This window comes from Brassica rapa, chromosome A09, assembly GCF_000309985.2.
Source record: "Brassica rapa cultivar Chiifu-401-42 chromosome A09, CAAS_Brap_v3.01, whole genome shotgun sequence".
NCBI classification, from domain to species: Eukaryota; Viridiplantae; Streptophyta; class Magnoliopsida; order Brassicales; family Brassicaceae; genus Brassica; species Brassica rapa.
In genome coordinates this window covers 36,840,863-36,852,742 of record NC_024803.2, presented here as the reverse complement: position 1 = coordinate 36,852,742, position 11,880 = coordinate 36,840,863, and the positions used below count along the sequence as shown (strand labels likewise).

Here is an 11,880-nt window from a genome sequence, read left to right as displayed (position 1 = left end):
ACGATACAACTCATGTCTGATGATCTCTCTATCCAACCAGCATGATTTTGATTGTGTTTGTAGTGTGTTTACATCTTTTAAGCTGGTAAAAAAAAATGTTAAAGCTTCTTTTATGGGTTTAGGTTTTAAAGGTTTGTTACCGTTACTCAGCAGCCTCATGATCTATCAGTCATACAAATCTATTCACAACACAATCGTTCCTCACTCAAATGTTACTGGCGCAATCAGTTATGGTCAGTATTGAAAATTTTCTCCTTGGAAACAATTTATTGGTCTATTTAAATTCCTGAAAATTCTTATTTGAATATTCAACTTTAAACAACTTTTATTGATCAGAACTGAATCGTATACACGTACAAGAATATAAAGAATGGTCAAACACGAGTTGTCTAAGACAGCAACATGGAAAAAAAATAAAACTAGACCACTTCAGTGGAAGCACTTTGATTAGCTTCTAGGTCTTCCGGTGTCTTGTCACCCCATCTGTTCATAAACTTCAAAATCTCCTTCTTAGAAGCACTTTGATTAGCTTCTTGTATGTCTTCCGATTTCTTCACAAACAAGCTACCCCATCTCTTCTTGAACTGCAAGATCTCCATCACAATTGCAAACGCTCCAATAGCACAGATGATAGCAGTGTAAGCGATCTTCCATCCACTTCCAGGTTGCAATATAACAAACCCTTTGTATATGTTGTACACGCTCAGCACAACCACCACGTATCCCATCGTGTGATGATACCAGTTCCAATATGTTCTGTATCTGTGGTCTTTACCCGGTCTTGCTTTGAGCGCAAGTATCTGCAAGAACCCTAAACAGAATATTAAAATCCCTATCACGGTATGCGCCGTACTTCTCATCCCGGTATGCCGTGCCATGTAGATCGCTGTTCCAAGACCTCCGAGAAGACCGGCTAAGTATCCGGTGAGCTGACAAACGACGTGTACGTAGAACCATGTGGGATCTAATGTCTCGTAGGTCTTCATGTAACGTGCTGCCATAACTCCAATAGGCATGAGAATCCCCCAACTCACTGTGTTTACTAATCCATGGATTCGCTTGACCAACAACATGTTTCCATTAACTGATGATTTGGTCTCAGTGACTTGCCCGGAAAGCAAATCCAAAGTAGACATGGATTTGAGATGATCTCCACTCATAGCGTGCATCCCAAGTCTATCTCCTTCCTTCAACGGACCGTCTTGCCATAAGTGATTCACTACGGTTGTGTTAGGAGGCAGCACCATAGTTGCGAATATCGTCATCTCTCCATCAAGATACTCGGCGGATACTTGCGTTACACGAAAGCTAAGAGGAGACTCTTGAAGCATAGTAGCGTAGCTATTAATGTTTGAAGTATAAGCACGCATGACGCCACATGTTGTGTTACGAAAAGCCACGAGAGCTTGAGCGCCTAACATGCCTTTTTTGGTTGGGTTTATGGCCCAAGCGATCCAACTAGAAGCCTCAAGATTGGCATGGCGGTAAGCAACATCGAGAACTCCGGTTTCTCGAGCATAACTGAAGTGTAGGAACGAGTCTAACACGGGAAGATCCTTGCATGAACGGTAATGTTTTCCGTTGTTGAAGATGTGAGATTCACATCGAGGCTGAAGTGTTTGATCTGTTGTTGTTGTTGTTGCCGACGTAAAGAGTGGAGCCGACAAGAACAGAAAGCACAGAACGACTAGAATGGCTCTTGAAGATAAAGACATGATGTTGATGATTTGCTTGGAGAACACGAAGCTTAATGAATTTTTATGAAGGCACAGAGTGAGTTGCACAAAGTAATAAGAGGCTTTGTTTTTTTCCGAGTAGCAGAAAGCTTTTGCCTTATTGCTGCATATTTATAGTGCTATTTTTGTTGTAATTTCCTTTTTCCTATTTTCCTTTTATCTTTGTTTCCATATTTATGATCCTTTAATTAGCGGGTTGTTAATCAAAATAATATTCTCTACATCTTTATCTTATTCTTACTCGCTTTCTAATTTGGAATGAAGTTTGACCTTTTCCTTTAAAAAAATTATATATTATTTTTAATTTAAAATATGCAGTAATTTTCAAATAAACTCTACAATTTAGAATGTCGGTATTGTGATATTTTCTACACTATTTATAAGATACAAATTCATGTATGATTATCATGTTTATCTCATCCAATACAATTAGACGAGAAACAAAATCAAATCATTATCTTTTTATTTGCAATCCATAATTACATAATAAATACGTTGGCAAAAAAAAATTACACTTTTCAAAAAAGAAAAAAAGAATTACATAACATATACTAACATGTATACAGTACGAAGTTTAAAAATTAATAAATAAAATATCTTGACTTGTCCATAGAAGCATAGTTGAACGTGATGCGCTCAATGCTATTCACTGATCAACTGGAGATGTAACTTGTAAGTTGCAGCTACACTAGAGAGATCCATTCCCTTTGAATCTCTGTACGTAAACCAGAGACTCTCTTTTGGCAGTACAAACTTGTAGGTTCTACACTTCTGTGTGTTTCAGGTTTTGCCTTACATTGGAATTGCACTTGCTGTGTTTTCTCTTCTACTCGTTACTTACAGTCTTACTCAATGTATGAGACAAAACTAAAACCATATAATGATCAACTTCACTCTCTGTTTTCATGTCAGTATGTCTATTTATTGCACATGCCTCTGAAACATGTAACATCTTTGGAAAATATGGTCTTCTCAGACCAATGTCTCAGCAATGTTTGATCCGCATTTCGCTTACCATGAGAAGGTTAACTGCTCACTTTGTATATTCGAACATCAGTAGACACTAACATATTTGTCTGTAAGAAACCAGCGTATGTGATCATGTGGCTATCTATATATATGTTTCCACCAAGAAAAATGTGTGGAGAAAAGTGATATGCCCATATGTGTATATACGAGGAGGAGGAAGAGAAGGGAGGGAGCTGATCAAGAGATGGAGCTGGTATCAGAGAAGGAGAGTGGCGGTTAGAGTTAGTTTGAAGAGATATTGTGACTGGGCCTTACTATATAAAGGGACCCAGTGTTAATAAAGATTTCAGTGAGGTTTTGGCTCAGGCCTGTGACTGTAGCTTGAGAGATTGTAAACTGATTTGTACTTGGCTTGATTCTCGTTATATAAGAGATCAAGAGAGGGAGGTTTGGCGGTTATACATCAAATATACATCCAGTTCCTATCAAATTGGTGCGTTGTGAGCGTTCTGGAGCAAACAATCGCGACGGGATGAAGAAAGCTTTGAGGAGTCAGAGCGAGGATGAGCCAGTTACGTTGGAATCACTGGCGAAATCGTTGCGAGATCATACGGTGGCGCAATACGAGACGAACAACGAGTTTCGAGCGACGATTCGTACGTCGGAAGAGAAAACGATGTCGAAGATTGAAGATCTGGAGAGGAAATCGATCGATCGTTATGAAGAACTGCAGACGAAGCTGACGGCGAATTTCGAAAGATTGTGTGATCTGATCGCGAAGAAGGATTCGAAGAGTATAGAGGTATCAGATCCGAGTCCTCCACCGTATCGTCATCCGAATTATCAGGTACCTATCTCTGTTGACGAACCTGGTCGTAGTTCTAGATCGGAGGAAGGAGGAGATAGGCATTCAGTTTTAGAGAATAGAGAACGGATGTTGAAACGTGTTGAACTTCTGATATTCTCTGGGGATGATGCTTATGCTTGGTTTGCGTTAGCAGAACGATATTTTCGAATTGGGGGTTATGATGAACGAAGGAAATTGGAGGTGGTATCGTTAAGTCTTGCAGGTGATGTGTTGAGCTGGTTCAATAGTGAGACTCACCGAAGCAATTTTGTGAGTTGGAACGATTTTAAAGCAAGATTGTTGGCCAGATTTAGTAGAGAGAAGATGAGAGATCCGAGTCAACCCTTCTTTGCGGTTAAACAGACAGGAAAGATAGCTCAATACATCCACAAGTTTGAGGATTTATCAACTCAAGTCAGCGGTTTGACGGATCCTCAGCGTGAAGGTATCTTCATGAATGGTCTTACTCCGGAGATGAGGGAAGTGGTAAACATGAGTAAACCAGTAGACCTTCCAGAGATGATAGCTACTGCGTATCAGATGGAAGATAGTGTGTTGTACAAAATGGTGTGTCGAGAACGCAGTTTTACGAACAAATCGGGTTCAAGACAGTCATTTTACAAGCCGTTCACTCAAACCCCAACGTCAACAGAATGGCAAACAAAACAAAACCAACAACCTAAAGCTGCAGGTGGTCAAGATAAAGGGAGCGGTACTCGAACTCAGAGACCGCAGTTGAGACTATCGGAGGGTGAGATTGCGGAGAAGAAGAGACTAGGATTATGCTTTACTTGCGATGAAAAATGGTCAAGGGATCATTGGTGCTCCAACAGGTCTCTTCAGGTTCTGACGGTGATTAATGGGATGGAAATGGAGATTGTTGATCAGTCATTAGTAGAGGTTGAAGAAGACGAGGAGGGTTCACAATACACTCTTATGACATTGTCTTTTAACTCGTTTGTGGGAATTACTTCCCCTACTACAACGAAGCTGAGTGGGTTGGTAAACAAGAACAGAGTGATTGTGATGATTGATAGCGGAGCTACTCACAATTTCATATCTCCTTCGACGGTGGCTAGGTGTAGGCTCAACGCTACTCAAAATTCGAAGTTGGAAGTATTGCTGGGTACAGGAGTATCGGTGCAGGGCACATGAGTTTGTAGCGAGGTGCAGGTTGTGCTTCCAAATATGCAGTTCAAGTCTGACTTTGTGGTACTGGAACTGGGAAGTGTGGTTATTATTTTAGGGGTACAATGGCTGAGAACCTTGGGAGTTTGTACAGTGGATTGGGAGAAGAATGAATGGTCGTTTGATTATGAAGGATGTCAGGTTGTACTAACAGGAGAACCAGCTTTACACAGCTCGAATGTGTCTCTTAAAACCTTGTCATCCGAAGTGACAATGCAGAATGAAGGATGGGAAATAGAGTTGAAGAGTATGGGGCCTAAAGGGGAACAGGAAGAGGTGGTGCCACAGTTGATAGCAGACATGTTGTTACAATACGAGGCAGTATTTCAGAAACCAACTGGGTTGCCACCATTGAGAGACAGGGAACACGCGATTGTGTTGCAGGATAAGACCAAACCGGTGAGTGTGCGTCCATACCGTTATCCGCATGCGCACAAAGAGATTATGGAGAAGCTTGTTCAAGAAATGTTATCAGAAGGGTTGATCAGACCGAGTCATAGTCCGTTTTCAAGCCCTGTCCTTTTGGTGAAGAAGAAGGATAACTCGCATCGCTTCTGTGTAGATTACAGAGCATTGAACAGAGCAACAGTTCAGGACAAATTTCCGATTCCTATGATAGATCAGTTGTTGGATGAACTGCATGGAGCACGCTATTTCACGAAGCTAGATTTACGATCTGGGTATCATCAGATTAGAATGCGGGAAGAAGATATAGACAAGACAGCCTTCAGAACGCATGATGGTCATTTCGAGTTTTTGGTGATGCCTTTTGGCCTCACTAATGCTCCTGCAACCTTCCAAGCTTTGATGAATGAAGTGTTTAAGAAGTTTCTGAGGAAATTTGTCTTGGTCTTTTTTGATGATATTCTCATCTATAGTGACAACTTGGAGGATCACAAGAAGCATGTAGCGTTGGTGTTGGATGTTTTTGTGGAGATGAGATTGTTTGCGAACAAGAAGAAGTGTTCGTTTGCACAGACAAAGGTCGAGTACTTGGGTCATATTATCAGTCGTGAAGGCGTGGCCACAGATAGTAAGAAGATAGAAGCAGTTCAGAGATGGCCTATTCCGAGAACAGTGAAAGAGCTGAGGGGTTTTTTGGGGTTGACAGGTTATTACAGAAGATTTGTTCAACATTATGGATCTATTGCAAAGTCGTTAACTGAGTTGTTAAAGAAGGAGCAATTTCTCTGGACTCAATTAGCCCAAGAGGCATTTGACAAGTTGAAGATAGCTATGGTCACTGCTCCGGTGTTGGCTCTTCCAGATTTTACGAAGCCTTTCATTGTAGAATCCGACGCGTCCGGGTTTGGGTTGGGAGCGGTTTTAATGCAGAATAATCATCCTATTGCCTACTTCAGCCATGGTCTCACACCTAGAGAGCAATTGAAACCTATATACGAAAGGGAATTGATGGCAATTGTGATGTCTATTCAGAAATGGAGACATTATCTTTTGGGAAGGAGGTTTGTAGTAAGAACGGATCAACAAAGCTTGAAATATCTGTTGGAGCAGCGGGAAATAACTCTGGACTATCAAAGGTGGTTGACGCGTATTTTAGGATATGAATTTGATATTGAGTATAAAGTGGGGAGCGAGAATAAAGTAGCAGATGGTTTGTCTCGGATTGATCACACGGTGATAGATGAAGCTGGGTTGACACTTCTGGCATTGACAGTTCCGGTGACTTTACAAATGCAAGATTTGTATAGGGAGATAGACGAAGATGAGGAGATTCAAGGAATGATAGCAAAGTTGTTACAGGGAGAGGGGGTGAAACAGGGTTTTTGTTTGATCCATGGTCGACTGTTTTATAAACAGAAACTGGTTATTCCTCGTTCTTCGAATCAAATTCCTGTGATACTTCAAGAATGCCATGACACGATTATGGGTGGTCATGCGGGGGTGTTGAGGACGTTACAGCGAGTCAAAGCAATGTTCTATTGGCCAAAGATGCGTAGTGTGGTGCAGGAATATGTGGCTGCTTGTTCTGTCTGTCAAACACACAAATATTCGACATTATCTCCTTCTGGTTTGTTACAGCCGATCGAATTACCAGTTCGTATTTGGGAAGATATTGCAATGGATTTCGTCGAGGGATTACCGGTTTCTCAAGGAGTGAATGTGATATTAGTCGTGGTGGACAGGTTAAGCAAATATGGTCATTTCATTACCTTGAAGCATCCGTTTACAGCGGTTGAGGTAGCTCAGAAGTTCGTGAAAGAAGTGGTGAGATTACACGGTTTTCCGAAGTCCATCATTTCGGATCGTGACAAGATATTTCTGAGCAAATTCTGGAAGGAATGTTTTAGAGTTTCGGGTACACGTCTGCGTTTCAGTACTGCGTTTCATCTGCAATCAGATGGGCAAACTGAGGTATTGAACAGGTGTTTGGAGACCTATTTGAGATGCTTTGCGTCGACACATCCGAAGAGTTGGTCAAAGTATTTGTCTTGGGCAGAGCTGTGGTACAATACGGCTTATCATACTGCGTTGAAGTGTACTCCTTTTAAGCTGGTATATGGGCGAGACCCACCTACTTTGATGCCTTATGAAGATGGGGCTACTCAGAATTTTGAGGTTGATATGATGTTAAAGGAACGCGAGTTAGTATTAACATCTATCAAGGACAACTTGACTCGCGCACAGGCTATTATGAAGAGCAGTGCTGATAAACATAGGCGTGATTTGGAGTTTCGCGTGGGAGAGAAGGTGTATTTGAAGCTGCGTCCTTATAGACAACAGTCGGTGAGTAGGAGGTTGTTTCAGAAGTTGGCGGCGAGGTATTATGGGCCATTTGAAGTGGTTGCACGAATTGGAAAGGTGGCATATCGTTTAGCGTTGCCTGTGAGTTCGAAGATTCATCCAGTTTTTCACATTTCTCAGTTGAAACCTGTGGTAGGATCTTCAGAAGTTGTGATTCCATTACCACCTATTCTTTCGGATTCGGCGGATTTGTTGATTGAACCAGAGGCAGTGCTGGACAGACGCTATGATGAGCAGGGATTCTTGGAGATTTTGGTTAGGTGGAAGCATCTTCCGGATCATGAGTCTTCGTGGTTGCGCGTGGGTGAGTTGAAGCAACAGTTTCCATCTTTTTCACTTGAGGACAAGCTGAATCTCGGGGAGGGGGTATTGATATGCCCATATGTGTATATACGAGGAGGAGGAAGAGAAGGGAGGGAGCTGATCAAGAGATGGAGCTGGTATCAGAGAAGGAGAGTGGCGGTTAGAGTTAGTTTGAAGAGATATTGTGACTGGGCCTTACTATATAAAGGGACCCAGTGTTAATAAAGATTTCAGTGAGGTTTTGGCTCAGGCCTGTGACTATAGCTTGAGAGATTGTAAACTGATTTGTACTTGGCTTGATTCTCGTTATATAAGAGATCAAGAGAGGGAGGTTGGGCGGTTATACATCAAATATACATCCAGTTCCTATCAAAAAGTTAGTATGTAATCTATAACACTTGTAAACAGAGGAAAAAGGGTTTTTATTTGATCTTAAATTAGTTGTAAAAAGAGAACAACATTTTGGACTTATTATAGAAGTAGAAGTTACATCAAATGTATCAACTTCTATTTATTCTTACATTTTTTTAATATAAACTTACTAAGACAATGTTCTCCACACAGCCTAGTATGGTCACTTGGAAGCTCATCTTTATGTACAGAAACGTCACAGCAAAGAACTCGTGTAAGCACCAGACATCCAGTAGGCAAGACAGCTCCTGCTCTGTTAACTTTTGGACTGGTGATTTTGATAACGGTTTTTTTAACGGTATGCGTCCTTCAAACTCTCGTCGTTAGACTTCAACTTCCTTCTGCGTGAACGAGGGAACAGTAGCTGGTGCATCTTCTTCTCTGCTGCCATTTCTGTCGTAGCCTGTCACAACAAAACATGATGAGAGACGAATAAGCATATGAATGTTGTATCTTTGTTCAATGTTTTGTGTCTTAGCATTCTCTCACTCTGGTTTTGAAAGGGAAACGGTGAGTTTGGACTTGTGCGCCTGCGAAAACTCTCACATCCATACCAAGGCTATCAACACTGATCAGGTTAGCTTCCTGCATAACATTATTACAATAAAGTAAGCAATATTGGTATACAAAATGTAAAACCAGAGTGGTAGTTACGTGTATTCCAAACTATATACAAATATACAATACCTCTGCATGAAGACCTTTCTTTTTGCAGAGAGCTTTAAGTGCAATGTCTGAACTAACTCCTCTGTTGTTGAAGCGCTCTATGATTGCAGAAGTAGAGTGAACCAAGATGTCTGGTTCAGCATCTTGAAAATCTTGCAAGCTTATAGAAGACTGTAAACGTCAAAGAATCTTGACATCAACGCATAGTGTGAGACCAAAGAAACTAGATGGTTGCAAAAAAAAACATACCTCTGTACCATAGAGGGAGAGAAGCTCTATTCCCACAATCTCTAATCTATATAGACTAGAACTCATATCGTTCTCATCATCTCTGGAACTAGTGTTTTGATTCTCATCACCTGAAAACACATAACATGTCAACAGAAAAGTTTATAGTGTTACATTTAATCACATCTGAGAATGGGAAAGGACCTTGAACCTCCCAGCTATAGTCATCTCTATCTTCCGAGAGAAACAATCTTCTTATATAGGATTCCTCGTCGAGGAAAGCTGGCCTAAGGCATGCGAGTATGGATACACCATTAGAGGGATAGTCCATTTTCCTGTCATAGTCCATGCTGATAGCCTGCATGATAACATGTCACTCTGATTAGTTTTTTTTTTCCATCATGCTATTGCAAAACTGTATGGCTAATTCGTTTATATAAACCTTTGACATGTGTTTGGCAAAGTAGATAGGATGAACGCCGTTGGAAGTGTCAGGCATTCCCCAATCGACAGGGATGTCTCCAGCTTCAGAATCCATCATCTGCTCAGATTTCAAAGTAAATAAGACAAGTCACATTGGCATGTTAAGGAAACTAAAAGAGTACAACAACAGATTCAACCTACCTCGAAATAATGGTCATCAAAGATGATTTGGTCAAGGTTACCAATCTCCGAAATGTTATATTCCTCATGGAGCCTTGAGTTTTCGTAGCGTGGGACATCCATTCCAAAAAAGGCTTTCTACAAAAGTATGTCATCACAAGCTTATCAGTTATGTACAGATACATTACATATTTACATTCTACTTGATAAATGACATGCTTACCACTGGATTACTAGCTCCAGGATCTTCTAAGATGTTCACATCATCAGGAATGTCGAAAAAGATATCTACATTAGAAAGAAAAACAGAGCTGGTGAGAAAGAAAGTGACTAATACATACACTATATTAACACAGGAAGCAGATAAATAATAGACTACCTCCATAATCATCAATGACATACTTAAACTCAGACCATGAGTTATGATCGTGTGGTTCACAGTGAATAGCTCCAGGAAACACCAACACAGCACTGCTGTTTGCCTACAATGAAACAAGCGGTCAACAATACTATTATAGTTCAGATGAAACTCAACAGTAGTGGTCTGTCAGGTACCAACCTCGACGGTAGTCCTTGCTACTTCAGCAGGAGAGAGTTTTGTCTCCTGGACTCTTTTGCCAGGCTTCAGATCTTCCAGAGGATGATAGCCGTAGAAAGAAGAATCAGGAACCGAATCAGAGTAATCAGCAGCAACGGAAACTTTGGTGAGGCCAAGGTCATGTCCACCGGTTGCTACATGAAAGGCTGAACCAAAAGATGGAATCTTGCATCTGGAACTGAAACACAAATGTTTTCATCAAGAATCACTCCCAAAAGCAAAACATTAGTCAAAGAATCAAGGAGGTGACAAGATTTGTAATTGTTAATCAAAAACCTTAAAACAGAGAGATTAGCAGAGGCAGATCCATCAAAGGCACGGTTCCTTGCGCTGCCGTGTCTTTTGTAGGAAGGGAAATCATCCGTGTAAGAGTGATGATGGCAATGAGATGGACCTGTTGGATACATACATACCAAACAATGTTCAAATGCCTCCAAATTACAGAAAAAATAAATAAATAAATAATTCAAAAAATTAGAGGAAAGATCAAGACTTTATAAACAGATTTACAAATCTCTAAAAAGTTCATTAACATATAACTCCTCCCACATTAAAAAACAAAACTTTACTGGGAAAAATTATCTGAAAATTGAACAAACAGATTTAAAACAGAGTTAATAAATTTCAGAAATAATTGAAAAAATTACAGCTAAAGAGGAAAGATCAAGACTTTATAAACAGATTAACAAATCTCTAACAATGACATGAACATATAACTCATCCCACACTCAAAAAATCAGAACTTTACCCAGGAAAATAATCTGAAGATTGAACAAACAGATTTAAAACAGAGTTAATCCAAATTTCAGAAATAACTGAAAAAATTACAGATAAAGAGGAAAGATTAAGACTTTATAAACAGATTCACAAATCTCTAAAAATGACATTAACATATAACTCTTCCCATATTAAAAAAAATCAAAACTTTACTCAGGAAATAATCTGAAGATTGAACAAAAAGATGAGTCAACGAGAAAAGAATCTTCAAAATGCTTTCGCCATTAATTAAAAAGAGTTGATGATGATTGATTTAATTAAATTCGTGTCACGCAGCCATGCAGAATCCATTACCAGCTTCGGATTAATCAATGAAGAGAGAGAGAGAGAGAGAGAGAGAGAGAGAGAGAGAGAGAGAGAGAGAGAGAGAGAGAGAGAGAGAGAGAGAGAGAGAGATGTTTAAAAGTAGGTGAGAGATACCGAGGGAAAAAGAAGAAGCAGCTGCGATCACCATGATCAGATCGGAGAAACTTCAGCCGCCGTGAAATGTCAAAGTAGGTGATCGTTGGGAATCTCCGCCGTATTCTTCGCCGTCGAGGCTGGATCACGTTTCTGTCTCTTTGTTTGTGTTTACTGTCGCGTCTTAAACATTAATTTGCCATAGACTTCAGCAAACTTTTTCAGCTTTTTATATTCGTTATGTTGTTTTTTTCTTGTATTCGTGGACATATTTGATTTTTTTTTAATATATCTGTTTGGGTCATCAGATCATGGGAGGGTTGGTGTGGCTGCTATTCCTTACGGAAATCTAAAATTTCGTTTTCTTTTTATCTAAAAATAATAATTTA

General features: G+C 40.1%; 2 protein-coding genes across 2 annotated transcripts; both read right to left on the bottom strand.

Moving 5' to 3' along the window:
* Nucleotides 1-42: 42 nt before the first annotated feature.
* Nucleotides 43-1,763, bottom strand: LOC103841781 (cytochrome b561 and DOMON domain-containing protein At5g48750). The gene has a single exon (XM_009118344.3). It carries the CDS (start codon nt 1,713-1,715, stop codon nt 420-422), a length of 1,296 nt encoding a protein of 431 aa, XP_009116592.1. The 5' UTR covers nt 1,716-1,763; the 3' UTR covers nt 43-419.
* Nucleotides 1,764-8,214: 6,451 nt separating this feature from the next.
* Nucleotides 8,215-11,805, bottom strand: LOC103841780 (uncharacterized protein At3g49140). The gene is made up of 12 exons (XM_009118343.3): nt 11,513-11,805; nt 10,592-10,709; nt 10,277-10,493; nt 10,097-10,199; nt 9,941-10,005; nt 9,739-9,855; nt 9,557-9,655; nt 9,319-9,472; nt 9,136-9,245; nt 8,908-9,057; nt 8,710-8,805; nt 8,215-8,623 (listed from the first exon to the last, which is right to left on the bottom strand). The coding sequence occupies exons 1-12, from the start codon at nt 11,544-11,546 to the stop codon at nt 8,513-8,515; spliced, it is 1,374 nt and encodes a 457-aa protein (XP_009116591.2). The 5' UTR covers nt 11,547-11,805; the 3' UTR covers nt 8,215-8,512.
* Nucleotides 11,806-11,880: the final 75 nt, after the last annotated feature.